At 41.3% G+C, this 13,514-nt stretch overlaps 1 protein-coding gene across 1 annotated transcript in view; it reads right to left on the bottom strand.

Moving 5' to 3' along the window:
- Positions 1-273: 273 nt before the first annotated feature.
- SUSD4 (sushi domain containing 4) overlaps positions 274-13,514 on the bottom strand; it is a 116,735-nt gene continuing 103,494 nt past the window's right edge. The window contains exons 6-9 of the mRNA XM_009894338.1: positions 4,822-5,013; positions 4,199-4,343; positions 2,175-2,557; positions 274-940 (exon numbers count right to left, since the gene is read on the bottom strand). Coding sequence (XP_009892640.1) covers positions 912-940; positions 2,175-2,557; positions 4,199-4,343; positions 4,822-5,013 — 749 coding nt within the window. The 3' untranslated portion in view covers positions 274-911. The remainder of the gene's footprint in view (positions 941-2,174; positions 2,558-4,198; positions 4,344-4,821; positions 5,014-13,514) is intronic.

Below are 13,514 nucleotides of genomic sequence, written 5' to 3'. Positions count from 1 at the left end.
CTCTAGTATATATATATTTGTAAGAGCTTAAGAAAGGTTGAAGCAGAGCAGTTCAACATTTCTTAAGCACATATTTAATAATTTTAACATTTTATAGATCTCTCATATAATAGCAGGATTTATCAAATGCAATGTAGTCACAGAAGTCTTGCATAAATACAAATATCGATACTTTACCTTGAATATTGTATATGATATAAATTCTGCCTTACCTTTAAAAAAATCTCCAGATCATTATGTGACCTGGGAGTCTTTCCTTTTCTTTCTCTTTAAGAGCTTTTAAATATATATATTTTTATATATATTTGCTATCATACATCAAAGTATATATGAATCCTATCATTTCTGTTATATTTTCTGCAGACATGGTCTGAAACAAAATCACCAACAACTATATCAAAAGCTTCCTGGTTATCATAGGAAAGCCGAAGAGGATCTTTCCTCTTTTTTTGCGTTTCAGTACTAGTATTTTTTTAAACTCATCAGGATTCTTCATAAACTAGAGGTCCACAGATCATTTAAAGCAGTCTTTATAAGCAAATTTACATACTTTGACATGCTTTGTGACGCAGTTAGTATCAAAATCCAATAGCATTTCTTACAGAACCATACGACTTTCTGCGATGCAGATATACATTTCATTTCTAAAAAGCCACAGTTCTTTTTCTACATCTGCTCTCATCAAATCCCCAGGATTCATTCATAAAACTGCTGCTGTTCCAAATGCTGAGGCTGTTATCATCCCTGCTGTGGATTAAGATGTACACCCAATCTGATGACATCATCGTGTGGAAGAATGATAAGTAGGAAAATAGCCTCCCCAAATCCACAGATAGTCTTTTCTATCTCTAAATCCTCATGAGTCATGTCACCCAACAGTGCAATGTGACGAAGACACGTCTCTGTGCAAGCTAAGGGTCTTCTTCCATCAAAGGAATCTCTAGAGGAAAAAAAGAAACAGCATTGATTGCTGATTGTAACTTCCCTTTAGGCTTTTGCAGAGTATTATTATTAGCAACTCTACAAAAATAGAAATGGAGACTGCAAAAATCTGAACAAGACATACAGTATCGCCAATCCTAGACCCACTTACGCTCTAACACCTATATGAAAATCAACCTAATAAAATTACCCAGGTTTTCCAAAACAAGTTAGGCCCACAAAAACCTAAATGCAAACATCCTTTCTACTATGTTAATCACTGAATCAGCATTGAGTAGGGAGGCACTTTTACTGGTTATATCATAATTTCTCCCTCCTCCTTCTAGCTGTCCTCTTCCCCTCAGGATACCATAAGAAGTTAGACCCAACCCCATGAGCAAGCTCTTCCTCCACCCAGAGCTTCACCCACACTAAATTTAGGACCCAGGGCTTCAGCTCTGCTCCTGATAAATGACACAGAGATTGCTTTGCCTAGTGACTCTCAGTGAACATGGAGAGCAGGAGCAGAGCCACTCCTTTTTAAATGTCTCCAAGGAAAGCTATCCAGTTCCCTTGACACACTGAGCAGCAAACCATACGGCTCTCTAGAACTCAATTAAATTATATCAATGCATGTTCATATTCCATTTAAATGCAGATGATAATATATGGCAATCTCCCTTCTCATACATGGTCCTGTGGGTACCTTCCCCATAAGCTATGACTCCCATGTCCATGGCTTAACAAGTACGTGCTTTAGACTGAACAGTTTGCTTCACACAGAGACATCATGAGCTTGTTAATGAAGGCTGCTAATTTTGGCTTAGTATGAAAACATGATTTGCTTTCCATTTCAAGGAAAAAATCCTGTTCTTTGCTGTGAAAGCCATGGCATGTGAGCGAGTTGTGAGTGTAGGAGTTGAGGAGCAGATGGACAAGCCAACATAGGCAAGATGACGGTTGGCTTCGCTGCTGTACACAGGCACCTGCTGACATCCCTGTTGATGAGACTGCTGTTACGAGGTCTGCACAGGAACCTTCTGGCCTGGGATTCAAAGCCCTTGCACCACAGCTAGCAAGGACGTATCACAGACACGCTCTATGACCATGGAGTAGTATGGTTTAAAAAATGTCCAAATTAAGATGTGGACAAAAACATGGAGCAGTCAGCTAGGTTTATTCCTGCTCTGACGGCACAAACAAATGATGGCTCCCGTTTATGGACCCACCTGTTGCACCTATGCAAGACTCACCATCTGCAATATCGATCCGCGGACTCGTGGACGCAGCCTCCCCGGCAGTGCTACAGGATACGTCAGTTCGATCTGAACCGGGAAGCGCTGCCGCTTGGCACGCCGGGGACGGGTACAAACTTTGGAGCAGTTCAGAGGAGCCCGACCTACTGTCACAGGTCTCAAACTCGCTAGGCAGCGTGTCTGTAATCCTGGGGCCGGGGTAAGCGGGAGGATTCTGATCTTCTGTCTGTAAAATATGCCCCTGGTCTGTGGCAGCTGAGTATCCGGGTGCCAGAGCATTCAAGCCGCTGCTTACAGCTTCGTCGTAGGAAGGCAGCATGACAGGAACGCCATCCACCACCACAAAGTCGGGGTCACCCATGGAGCCCTCCTGGTTGCCTCTACGTCAAACACAGATGAGTTATCACAGAGAGCAGGAGCGTGTCAGAAGCACCTCGGAGCAACCGCTGAACTTAAGTAAACACAGCACTTTCTAGTCATGCAAAATGAAGCTACAGGGTCATTAACATTCACAGAAATGTCTGCTGCACGGGTTTGCAAAACTCTGTTCAGATTCACAGTCTGGAATCCATTACAATCGGAAATATGAAACCGGTAACGTGAAGCACAGTTTTGAGAAGGGAAGGAAAACAGGTGCTTGGAGGAGATAAGGAGCACCGTTTGTTGTGCCGTGCACAGTAGGTATCATGGATATAAGATCACAGATGCAGTTCACCAGTCAAAAGTGTGTAACCCCTGGAAAGGTGTGTGCTAGAGCACAAAAGTGTTTACAGCCCATGTAAACAGGCACTGAGATGACTAGTGCTGCATGACAGGACTTTGGTGACCACATTTGTGGTCTCCTTCAGGTCTTACTTTCAAAGGATGAAGGCTTCCTTAACCAGTACTAAACTAGTTTCTTTTTTAAGCAAAACATTTCTATTAATTGGGAAGGTCTATTCAACCCTATAGTGTCTGTTTAGCAGTGATTAAATCACAGCAGAGTCCTTGCAGGAGGGAATTGGTCCCAGCTACCTTTAGGACATGCAAATGTCTAAAAAGGAGAGGACAGAAAGCCATTTCAATAAGTTACACAAGTACAAGCTATAAAGCTACCCGTAGTGCAAGCCATTACCCTAAAGATCTTCCTAGTTATATATACATATGTATACTACTCCCCATACATTGTATATATGCATGTATATATGTATATAAACTTACACATTACTTATATAATCTGTATACTTTAATGTGCACATTTCTTTAACATTAAGATCACCACATCCTTTCTGCTGCACGTATTTACTGACGTTCAGCTTTCTCATCTCTGTTTTCTGCATGTGGTAGAATAAAGACACGAGAAAAAGCAAGCGCAGGAGAGGAATCACACAGTGAAGGTCCATAACAAACTGAGCAGATTGAGAACTAGAAACAAGTCTAAACCCAGGCACAGTACTAACTTTGCCTGCCTTTGTTTTTCCAGTTATAAGATAATAATAATAACACCCACTTGCCTGTCTCATGAGGAGTGCTGTGAGAATCAATAACAAATGCTCATAGTTGCACAGTGTTTGATGGAAAGAAAGGAAAATGTAGGAGATGTTTATGAATCATGGTGAAAATAATATTCATGAAGGGAAAGCAAACTTTTAATATAAATTTGTCCGCAGAGAAAAAAAAAATCTTTCTTAAAACTTACATTACTAAGTCTACAGTAGTTAAAAAATTAATTCCCCCAGCACCTGAAAATGAGTATTTAAAAATATTGTCAGCTATTTTTACATGCAGAAGCAGCAATTCTCAGTAGTAGAGCTGTAATTACTCCCAAAGTGAGTCTGGAAAACTTTGTCTTTTATCTTAGTTGCAGAAAGGACTACTGTGGGTTTCTGGGGGTGACCTTCCACACTGGTGGCTCAGAAGAAGGTATCTGCAAGGCTCATGAGCTGCTCCATCTCCTCAGTAAGGAGTGCTGAATGTAAAAACTGAATCAAGGTCCTCAGTCTTAAAAAAAAAAAAAAAAAAAAAAAAAAAAGAGTACAAACCTTGGAAGGAAATGTGTCTTAAATTTGGTCTGGAACATCCTGGCTAAAATAACCAGTAGCAGTACTAATAAAACACTGGTGGCAGTAAATGCCACTATTTTCCATGTAGTCAGGAGGGTCTCCTGTGTATTTGGCCAGGTTTGTTCTGCAACAAAAAGGCAATAAAAGAGTTGTGCTTGATTATTACTGTTGCTATTTGGTATTAATACTTCAACAATACTCACTTAGAAATAGAGATCTCTTATATGTGTGTTGTATAAATACACATGAACCCAATGCCCTGTATGAAAAGCAACCTTAACAGTAAGCTGCCACAGGGGCTGGACTTTGCTTTTTCCCCTTGGCTTTTTTTTATACATGCAATCATTAATTCAGCTAATATACATATGAAAGTATCCAGAAGACTTTCCAAAATACATTTGAAGAGCTAACTATTTAAATGGTTTAGCATCGTTCAGTATCTTGGAAATAAAAATGTACTGTATTTAATAGCATCTTAAAATCAACGTTCACCACTGAATCATGAAACAGATGAAGTTCACCAGGCATTACAGACCTACAGATTTGCTCTAAAAAAGAAGGCTTGTAAGAGCATAGGAGTAATGCTGCTGCTGCTCCCTTACCTGTTTTGACGCAGTACACTTGGTAGGAGGGGAACCACTCTCCGTACTGGCAGGTGATGTACTTGTAGTCGTTGGTGAGGGTGTAACCAGGATCACAGTAAAACTCCACCACCGTCCCGTGGTTGTAACGCTCGCAAGGCCGCGGGTGGCAGATGTAGTCTCCATGACTCACCATTGGAGGTAGTGGACAAACTTGGGCAAATGAACAAAGAGAAAAGGAGAAAGACGTTAACGCCAACAACCCACTGCTGGGTAGCGTCAGTGTGTCAAAATGGACAGGGCACACTTCAGGCTCCCTTTCAGGCTCCCTGCAGTTTGGGGTTTTAGCTCAGTGGTACCAGACCGCTGCTGCTGGGTGACCAGGTGCCCATCTGCACCAGTGGATGGATGCTCACACCTTCCGTGGGGCAACACACGCCAGGGGGGTGTCGCTTTTGGCTCTCACCAACACCAGCGAGCTCTGCTGTCACCTGCTTTTTTAAAGGCCTGAGAGATGGGATCTGGGAAGCTTCCCATCCTCCGCGGGAAGGAGAGGGCAAGAGGAAGACAAAAGGGGACACCTATGCCTGTAAGATGGCTACATGGGGATGGAGGGGGACGGTCAAAATAAGGACAATCCTTATGAAGCATATCAAATTCAGCTGTAACATCCTGTTTTTTGTTTCATCAAGATAATTAAATGGTTTTATGCGCTAATTAAATTCCTAAATATTCACTTTTAAAAATGTTTGCCATCAACTGTGCAGCAAGAGACGTGCAGCAATACTGCTTAATGCTTACCACTGTAATATTCTTAAGCTGGGCTCAGACTCTACCGTTATTTGTGTTTGGTTATCTCTGAGCAGCCCTACTGATCTCAGTGGGATTGCCGGTGGAGTGAGGTCTTATAAATACAACAGAGGCTGAGCCTGTGTTAATTAAGTCCAGTGGTTTACGTAAGGTTAGGTAAATAAGACAGAATTGCAATATAAACACGTGCAATTTTTATTGTAAACCCTGAAACGACATGAAATGTCCTCTCACGTGGCTGGGCAGATGAACGCAATGCAGAGCCGAGGGAGCACTCTCTAGGAAACAACAGCGGGCGAGCAGCTCGCAAAGCAGTATTTTTATAAGAGAGGAAACTTTTCCACTGAGTAAGTGTTAGTTGATTACTATTTTCTTAAGTGCTCCTAAAACAGAGGAAAAAAAACCCTACAAAGTGTAATGATGTCTCAAATGGCTACATACTGACCCAAAAAGGGCTTAAATTACTGGATGGCTTGTTTTATTTCCCTTCAGAGGCAGTAACTAACTGGCTCAGTGCCCCATCTACAGGCTGTTCCCTTCACTCCATGCCTCCCTCATGCAGGCAAGACCTGCTGCATTGATTTAAATAATGAAAATGCCATCTCTCGGAAGAAGAATTTTCCCAGAAATTACAATTCAGCTGCTTCTCTCTGTGAGTCTTGTTGCATGAATAATGCATTTCATAAAAAAAAATACACAAGATATTAAATGAATTTTCAAGAGAGGCTGATTACAATGTGCAGCAATGTCTGTGCCCCGTCCCCTGGAGATATGGTTTTGTTTGCATTTTCACTGGCAAGGCTTAATAATAACTTGAAATCAGAGCAAGTAATTCACATAAAAATTCACATCCTCAATACTCTGCATACTTTCCAAAGTCTCTGGGCCCATGAGAAAGAGGAATGCTTTATTGGGAAGTCAACTCAAGATTGAAAACAATTTTCTTAAGACTAGGTCAAAGGTCTCAGATGGAAATAGTAGGAAAGCACCTTTTGTCCATATCGGGGATCATTCTTCTATTAAAAAGAAAATGATCAGTGAAAGCAATGATTATGGCCTGCCATAAGGAAACCTGGTATATTTTTGTCATTTACGCTTAGAGCATGAGAACAAAGGAAGGAAGCAATTGAAACTTCTTTGCAACTGAGTTTTGTCAAGCTACCACAGGCTGCAAGAGATGTGAGGATGCCCGATACCTTTCTAGCAAAGAGCCAAGTAGAGCACATCTTCTCACAGAGAGCAACCGCTCAGAGAAACGAATTTCTCCTCTCCGGCAACGTACCTGCTGCCTCATCCCTAACCTCTTCACGTCATTAAGGGCCAGAGCAGACTGCTGAATAAAAAAAGCCTCAGCGCTGGTGTCCCAGCAATGTGGAACAGCTCTGAAATGACACCTTTCCAGGCAGATTAAAAACAACACACTGTGGGTACAACCCAGACACAGAGCTGTCAGTCTGTTACAAATGGAAATGTATTTTATAAAACCTGAAAAAAAGAGCGTCACTCTTCATGTTCCAGTGCTAAGAATGGGTGCCATCCCTTCCTCTGACACCCTCCACATGTCAAGGGAAATGCTCACATATTGATGCTGCCTGGGAACTTCTGCAAACGTTTCTTTAGTGCACCACAGAGTCATGAATTAGAATCAAATTTTAAGCAGTCGTACCTGCCAACAGCTCTTGCATTAAACACTCTTTGAGCTTGTTTGAAAATGAGGGCACTTAGATGAAATGAAACAGCGCTTCGTTCTTACGTCAGCTGGACTGTCAGAGCCAGGGGTATTCACTCACTTGGGGTATCCCTCACCACCTCCCGTGAACTTTATGTTCATCCAGTTTCAGGATCCCTCAACATTTGCATGGGCAAACTGGCCCCCATGTACAATCAGTAACGCTCAGGTTCGGAGCCTCTTTTTCCAAATCAAATCAAATTGAACAAAATACTTCACAAACAACCAAAAATTGAACTAATTTTGAGCTCTGGACAGTTAGTCATATGCCCAGTCCCTTTCTCAACTTGCTCCATTCCTATGATCATCCTGGCCCAAGATCCTTTAAAGTCAGCGGCAGGACAGCCATGAAGCGGCCTTAGTTTTGATCACAGAAAAGCAAGATTATGAAAGTCTGGAGCACTGCTGAACACTCGTAGCTCCTAAAGACAAAAGATTTTGACAGGGTCAGATCCCTTACTGTTGGTATTTACTTAGCATTATGCTGGATACCAGTGTAAGATATTGGTTACACTGATAAAAGGAACATGCTAGATCAAATATGGATGAAAACTCAGGTGGAGAACCTAAGGCCACTGAAGTTTTACAGGAAAGTTAAAATTCTAGCATTCTCAGTGATCAATCCTAATTGTATTTGCAAATTACAGACCATGGACTTCACGAAAATGAAGCAAACTCACAGAATGAAAATAATCACAAACTGATTAAATTATGTCTGAGAAGTACATTTGCACTGTCAAAGCTGACAGCAGTATGAATGATCAATAATCATAGAGACAAGTGAATTCTACTTCAGGAAGTTCTCACAGCTTAAAAAAAGCCCTAGGTGCTGTTCTTATATGTGACACCAAATCTTTACTACCAATAGTTTTCAGCATCTTAACTTTATAAGACTTTTGAGACTTTAATGTGCTAATTACAACATCCAGCATGGATAATCGAGTCGTATCTCCTGATGACCAGCATTAAAAGACCACATGTGTATGTCCTGCACTTTGGAGCTTGTCAGAAGGATGAATATAATTCAGGCAGTGTCTGCTGGTGGTTCTGCAGTATGTGATCCTGGATCAGTCTCTATAGAACAATTGGCCACAGACTGTAAGAGGACTTACAGGAACTTTACAGCTCAGCATTCTTAGCTGAAAAGCTGAGTCGTTCATCAAAAAGAAAGAACAAGTGTGTTTATATGGCAAACAAATCCCTTCCGAGATGCTCAAGACGCCTGTTACTCATGGAAGTCGAAGGGAGGAATCCCTGATTTGATTTGATTTGATGGACGTCCTCACCTGCTCTTAGGAGCAGCTGGAGCTCAGGGCTCTCCTTCCAGATAAGCTATAGGTTTCTCCTCTGACTGATTTTAATGAAAGATTCATGCTTTCAGGAAGAGTTTAAAACCTGGGGAGCCGAGCTCTGTGTTACAAACACTGTCAAATACTGGCTTGGAGCAGAGGACCTGTTTCAGGTTAACAAAAGAGCTTTTTATAACAAAAGACAACAGAATATGTCCCACCTGCAGGTATGCCTGCCGGCAGCGCCCCCTTTTGTGCGCTGTCTGGAGGTGCCAAGACCCCAAGCTCAGCTTTACGGGGTCCCTGCAAGAGACAGCACAGCGAAAGGCAAAGGTGGGTTTGCCCCCCGCCACCCCAGCATGCCTCCATGGTGTGACAGCCACATCCCTTGGACCAGGGTCCCTGCGAGGGTGATGCAGGCTGTGAGCACTACTGGAAGAATAAACGGGGTACACCCAGTAATTCTTCCTACCCATTACAATCAAGAAGCTTTTAAAACTCTGCCCAGAGGATGCTGCAGTAATTCTGCACTGTTGGCACTGGAACTGTAGGAGGCAGGGAAGACTTTTTGGCATTAGCATATTCTCAATTAATATTGGTGGCACAGAATAAAGATGTCACGTCACTTTTTAAAAGCCACTGATAGAGACATAACAGTGGAGTTACAGATATTTACAGTGCTCAAAACCTCCTTTTTAGTCGGTCAGTTCAACAGCTAGTTGGTTCAGTCTTTGGTCAAAGTAGGTGGGAGGGAAGTTATTCAGGTCTTGCCCAGCTCTTGTATGTGAGCCAAAAAACAAAAGCAAAAATGTCTTGAAACACGGGGCGCTTACTTAGAAAAAAGGGGTAGGAATAAGCAAGAAGCTTATTTTCCACCTCTGATTTTTGCATAGTATGTTGGTTTTTTTTCTCTAGCTAGCAGTCTGCCTTTCATGTAGGACATTAGTGGCTCAGTCAGCTGGGTTAGCAGAAAAACCCAGTGTAAAGCCAGCCATCTTCTGTTTGACACAGGGATGGACAGGGTTAGCAACATTTGCATCTAATCAAAACCAACACTTCTTCCAAACACACTGTGAATGCCCCGCTCACTATGCAAAGAGTGAGAAAAGACTAAAATGATACTTCATGATGAGAAAGACACAGATAAAAACCTGCCAGCTCCAACGTGCAGGGAAAACACTGGTGCATCTCACTAGATAGTAATCAGAGAGATGGACACACTGTCTGGTTTGTGCACAAACTGGAAGAAAACAAGAGCTTCTCTTGACCCTCACCTGTCATTCTCATACATATCAGGACACTAATTAACACCATAAATCTGGACACCTGCCATCTGGCTACTGGATTCCCACCAATGTTTAATTCGAGCCATGATTTACTCCATGAGACCGCAGCAGTACATGTCCCAGCAGGTCTGACTCTTCCCATCTAGGGTGGCCTATTCCTCACCTGAAGCTTTACCAGCTGGCTTCTGGGGCTTCAGTAAGGATCCTTTCCCATATATTGCCTTCGTACAAACACATGCTTGGGTATGTAGGATCTAAAAATTAATTTTTTCACAGGAACATAGAAGATGAAGATTATGTTTCTTCCTTTTCCTGCTTCTTTATGAACACTGTGCTGATAAAACCTGGTTCGTTGGTGACTTCAGTGTCATCACCCTTCAGACCTTCCAAATAAAATAAATACTCAACCAAGAAGCCTTTCTCACCTATACCTCAATCAATTCCTATCCAGCTCACCTAACAGACCTGGCCATTCCCACAGGTATCGCCAGCACATGAATCCCACTTGCACTGCACAGTACAGAGCCATAATTTCAAGCTTCTCATCCTCTTACGTACACATAACAACACATTATAAGACAGTCAGTATGAAGGGGAATGTAATGCCTATATCCTATATGCAGTTGATGGAACACCAGTATCAGCATCTTTCACAAAGAAAAATGTTTCTTAATAGTTATGAGTCTGTAAAAAACAACAAACAAAAAGAAAATAAATTAGTGGTGTTAAAAAAAAAAAAAGTGGCTGTTAGTTGTGGATTTTTAAACTGTAAAGACATTATACTGTTTAGAGAATTTATCGATTTATTTGTTAGCCAAAAAGATCTCAGGACAAAAACTGGTAGACAAAAATTGGTATTTCTAGTGCAATATCTAATAGGGAAATGCCTGGGGGAAGGGGGAGTGGACAGCCAACAGGAAGAGATGGAGGAGGCAAGAAAATTACTTCTGCACTTTCAATATTAAAAACAGGATTTTCCTACTCTATAGTTAGATTTCAATTTATAGTAATGTAAAAAAGCAGCAGTATTTTAATTCTAAAATTGCAAAACAAAGATTGCCATTAAATTGTCCAGCATTGTATAGTAAGATGGAAGAAAAACTGTTGAACTCAACCACTCACATCCAGTTGAGAGCTTAAAGAAGAAATCAAGAGGTTTGTAAAGGGAAGGAAGTAGCAAACCCAGTTGCTTTAAAAAATCCCTCTCGAAACATCTCAGTCTTGAACAGCTGCTTAATGAGAATTTATTTCTAATGACAGTCTTTGGAAATGTAAGCAGAACAGGAAGCATTACTAGAGTAAGTTTTCATTTATCATGAACTTCGGCTTAACAAATTCCCATAACAAATGCTACCAGCATTGTGAAGGGAGACTTAGTGTGTATTATAGCTGTACTGGAACAAGTGAGAAAAACTTCCAAGGCCATTGAATTTGTGTTTTGAAAGTGAAGACATGCTTTGTGGAACTTCTCTGATTACTCATTCCCACAGCAAAACAGCAGCACCAATAGTAATACCAGAATAGAAAGTTTAGTGGAAGCAACTAAGTGAGGACTAATATATAAAGTAACTCCTATTAAGCCTGACAGTAGACATGACTTAAAGTAATGAAGAGAGAAGATGCTTATTTTGAACTCTGAAGTTGCCAGCAAATTTATTTCTTGAAAGCCTACAGCAAGAATTATTAAAAATATTGTCTTCTTAGCCAATAATTTCCAAATTCTTTCCAATCTTAACCTTTTTCAATTACTTAAGCTTCACAATGCCACTTACATGTTTTCTTCTCAAAAGACACCTAACAGTTAAGCAACTTCTCGACCATTCAGCAAGACAATGTTCAAGCAGCTCGGAATACACTTCCAGGTCTCGTGGCTCCAAGCTGCTTGCTCTACTCGTAGACAATCACCCCTGGGAAACTCTGTACCAGCTACTATAGCAAGGTAAGCCTTTCAATGGGCACACAGTGAGAAGCACTTTTCACCTTCTACGAAGTGTGAAATGAATTGAATAATTAAGTTTTTAATGAAAAGCTTCTTCTCTGGTCTAGCTTTGACAAACACCATCTTGCTGAAAATCGCTACCGCTGACACCTGCTGTGTGAGCCTAAATGAAACAGTATAAAACTAGTTTCAAGCCTGTTTTAATAATAGTTTAACATTAGCTGATTCCTAAATGGAAACAGAAGGTGATTTACAATCACTTCTCATACACAGAGCTTCCTTGTTACCAGAGTTACAAATTACGGAGCCTGTTTTGCCGTTCCAGTCAGCTGAGCTCCTACAGCAGCATCATGCCAAATTCACACTCATCCTCAACAATCCTGCCATTCCCAGCACAGCAACCTGAGAAACATTGATCTTAATGCCAAAGTCTTTAGTTTCAACTGCATTTCACAACGGGTATGGGATGAAACACACCCTGCAATCTTTCTCCAATAAATTATAAGTTTAAAAGTGAGATTTTCATTTAAACTACAAAAAAATGATGACAAGTTTGCAGCAATAGAGAGCTAGGAGTTCTTTTAGCAAGAGACCCGTAATTATCTTTAAGGAAACATTTACACTCATTATTCACATGGGAGTGCTTGGAGCACTGGTCTCATTTACAAAAGATCATTTTAGCCTTCTTCATCATTTGCTTCTAGTTTTGTTTCTTCCTTTTCTCATGAGTGGTTGACTTTATGATCAGTAATGGTCTTTTTAGGACTTTGAGAAGCAGGTGCTGGGGACTGCATGGACACCTAACAGGAAGGAATCAGACAACTTCAAAATAAGTCAAGGCTTGGGTATTTGACAGGCATTACAGGATAACCCCAGAGCTGGAAAAGGTCAAAGTGCTTAGAAGTAGAATAGAGGTGGAGGAGGGAGAGAGAGCTGTTGGGAAGCTGGCTAAGAAAACCAGACAGATCAAAGCACCCGACAGGGATGTCTGAAGAAGCCAGTGCTCACTGTGAGCTGGACATATCAATGTTTTTATGTTATTGTATTTCCTCTTTCTTTAATAGCTTTTTTCTCCTCGTTTATAAGCAAGAATCCCTTGAGCCTGCATGGTGTCACCTACACCAGTCATCAGGGATTGACAGAGAGAAGGAATGCTGGAATACACAAGCTGTGTTCCAGGGCTTAGCTGAAGGCTGAGGAAATCAAGCTATACCACCTGAGAGAAGGAAAAGCACAAGGTCCCGTTCCCAATGGAGTGCTACCGGGGAAAAAAAAAAAAGGGGGTGGAGGAAAACCAGCAGGTGATCTTAGCACTGTAATACCACAAACCAGCTTACAAGACTAAGAAGGCATGGAAGATGATCGGTTTCTGTTATTTATGTTTAGTCATCAAGTGCCTGCCTACACTGATTGGTGAAACTGCCACCCTTTAAACATTGGTTTTTTATCTCAGGAAGTGAACAAACCCATGCACTGAGTAGACCCACTGGAGTTAAGAGACTGGGTGATTATTAAGCAGTATGTACACAGAAGAACATGATTTGTCTGCCTAGTATTTCATGTCACTGTGCTTTTTCTGAATTCAATTCTTTTCCATGCTTCTTCAGCTGTGGGTAAAGGTGTACAGATGAATTTCAGCATTCTCCAGCAGCACAAAAATC

This window comes from Charadrius vociferus, unplaced genomic scaffold (assembly GCF_000708025.1).
Source record: "Charadrius vociferus isolate BGI_N301 unplaced genomic scaffold, ASM70802v2 scaffold261, whole genome shotgun sequence".
Classification (NCBI taxonomy): domain Eukaryota; kingdom Metazoa; phylum Chordata; class Aves; order Charadriiformes; family Charadriidae; genus Charadrius; species Charadrius vociferus.
The sequence above is the reverse complement of the archived record's forward strand: the minus strand, read 5'-3'. Positions and strand labels throughout refer to the sequence as shown.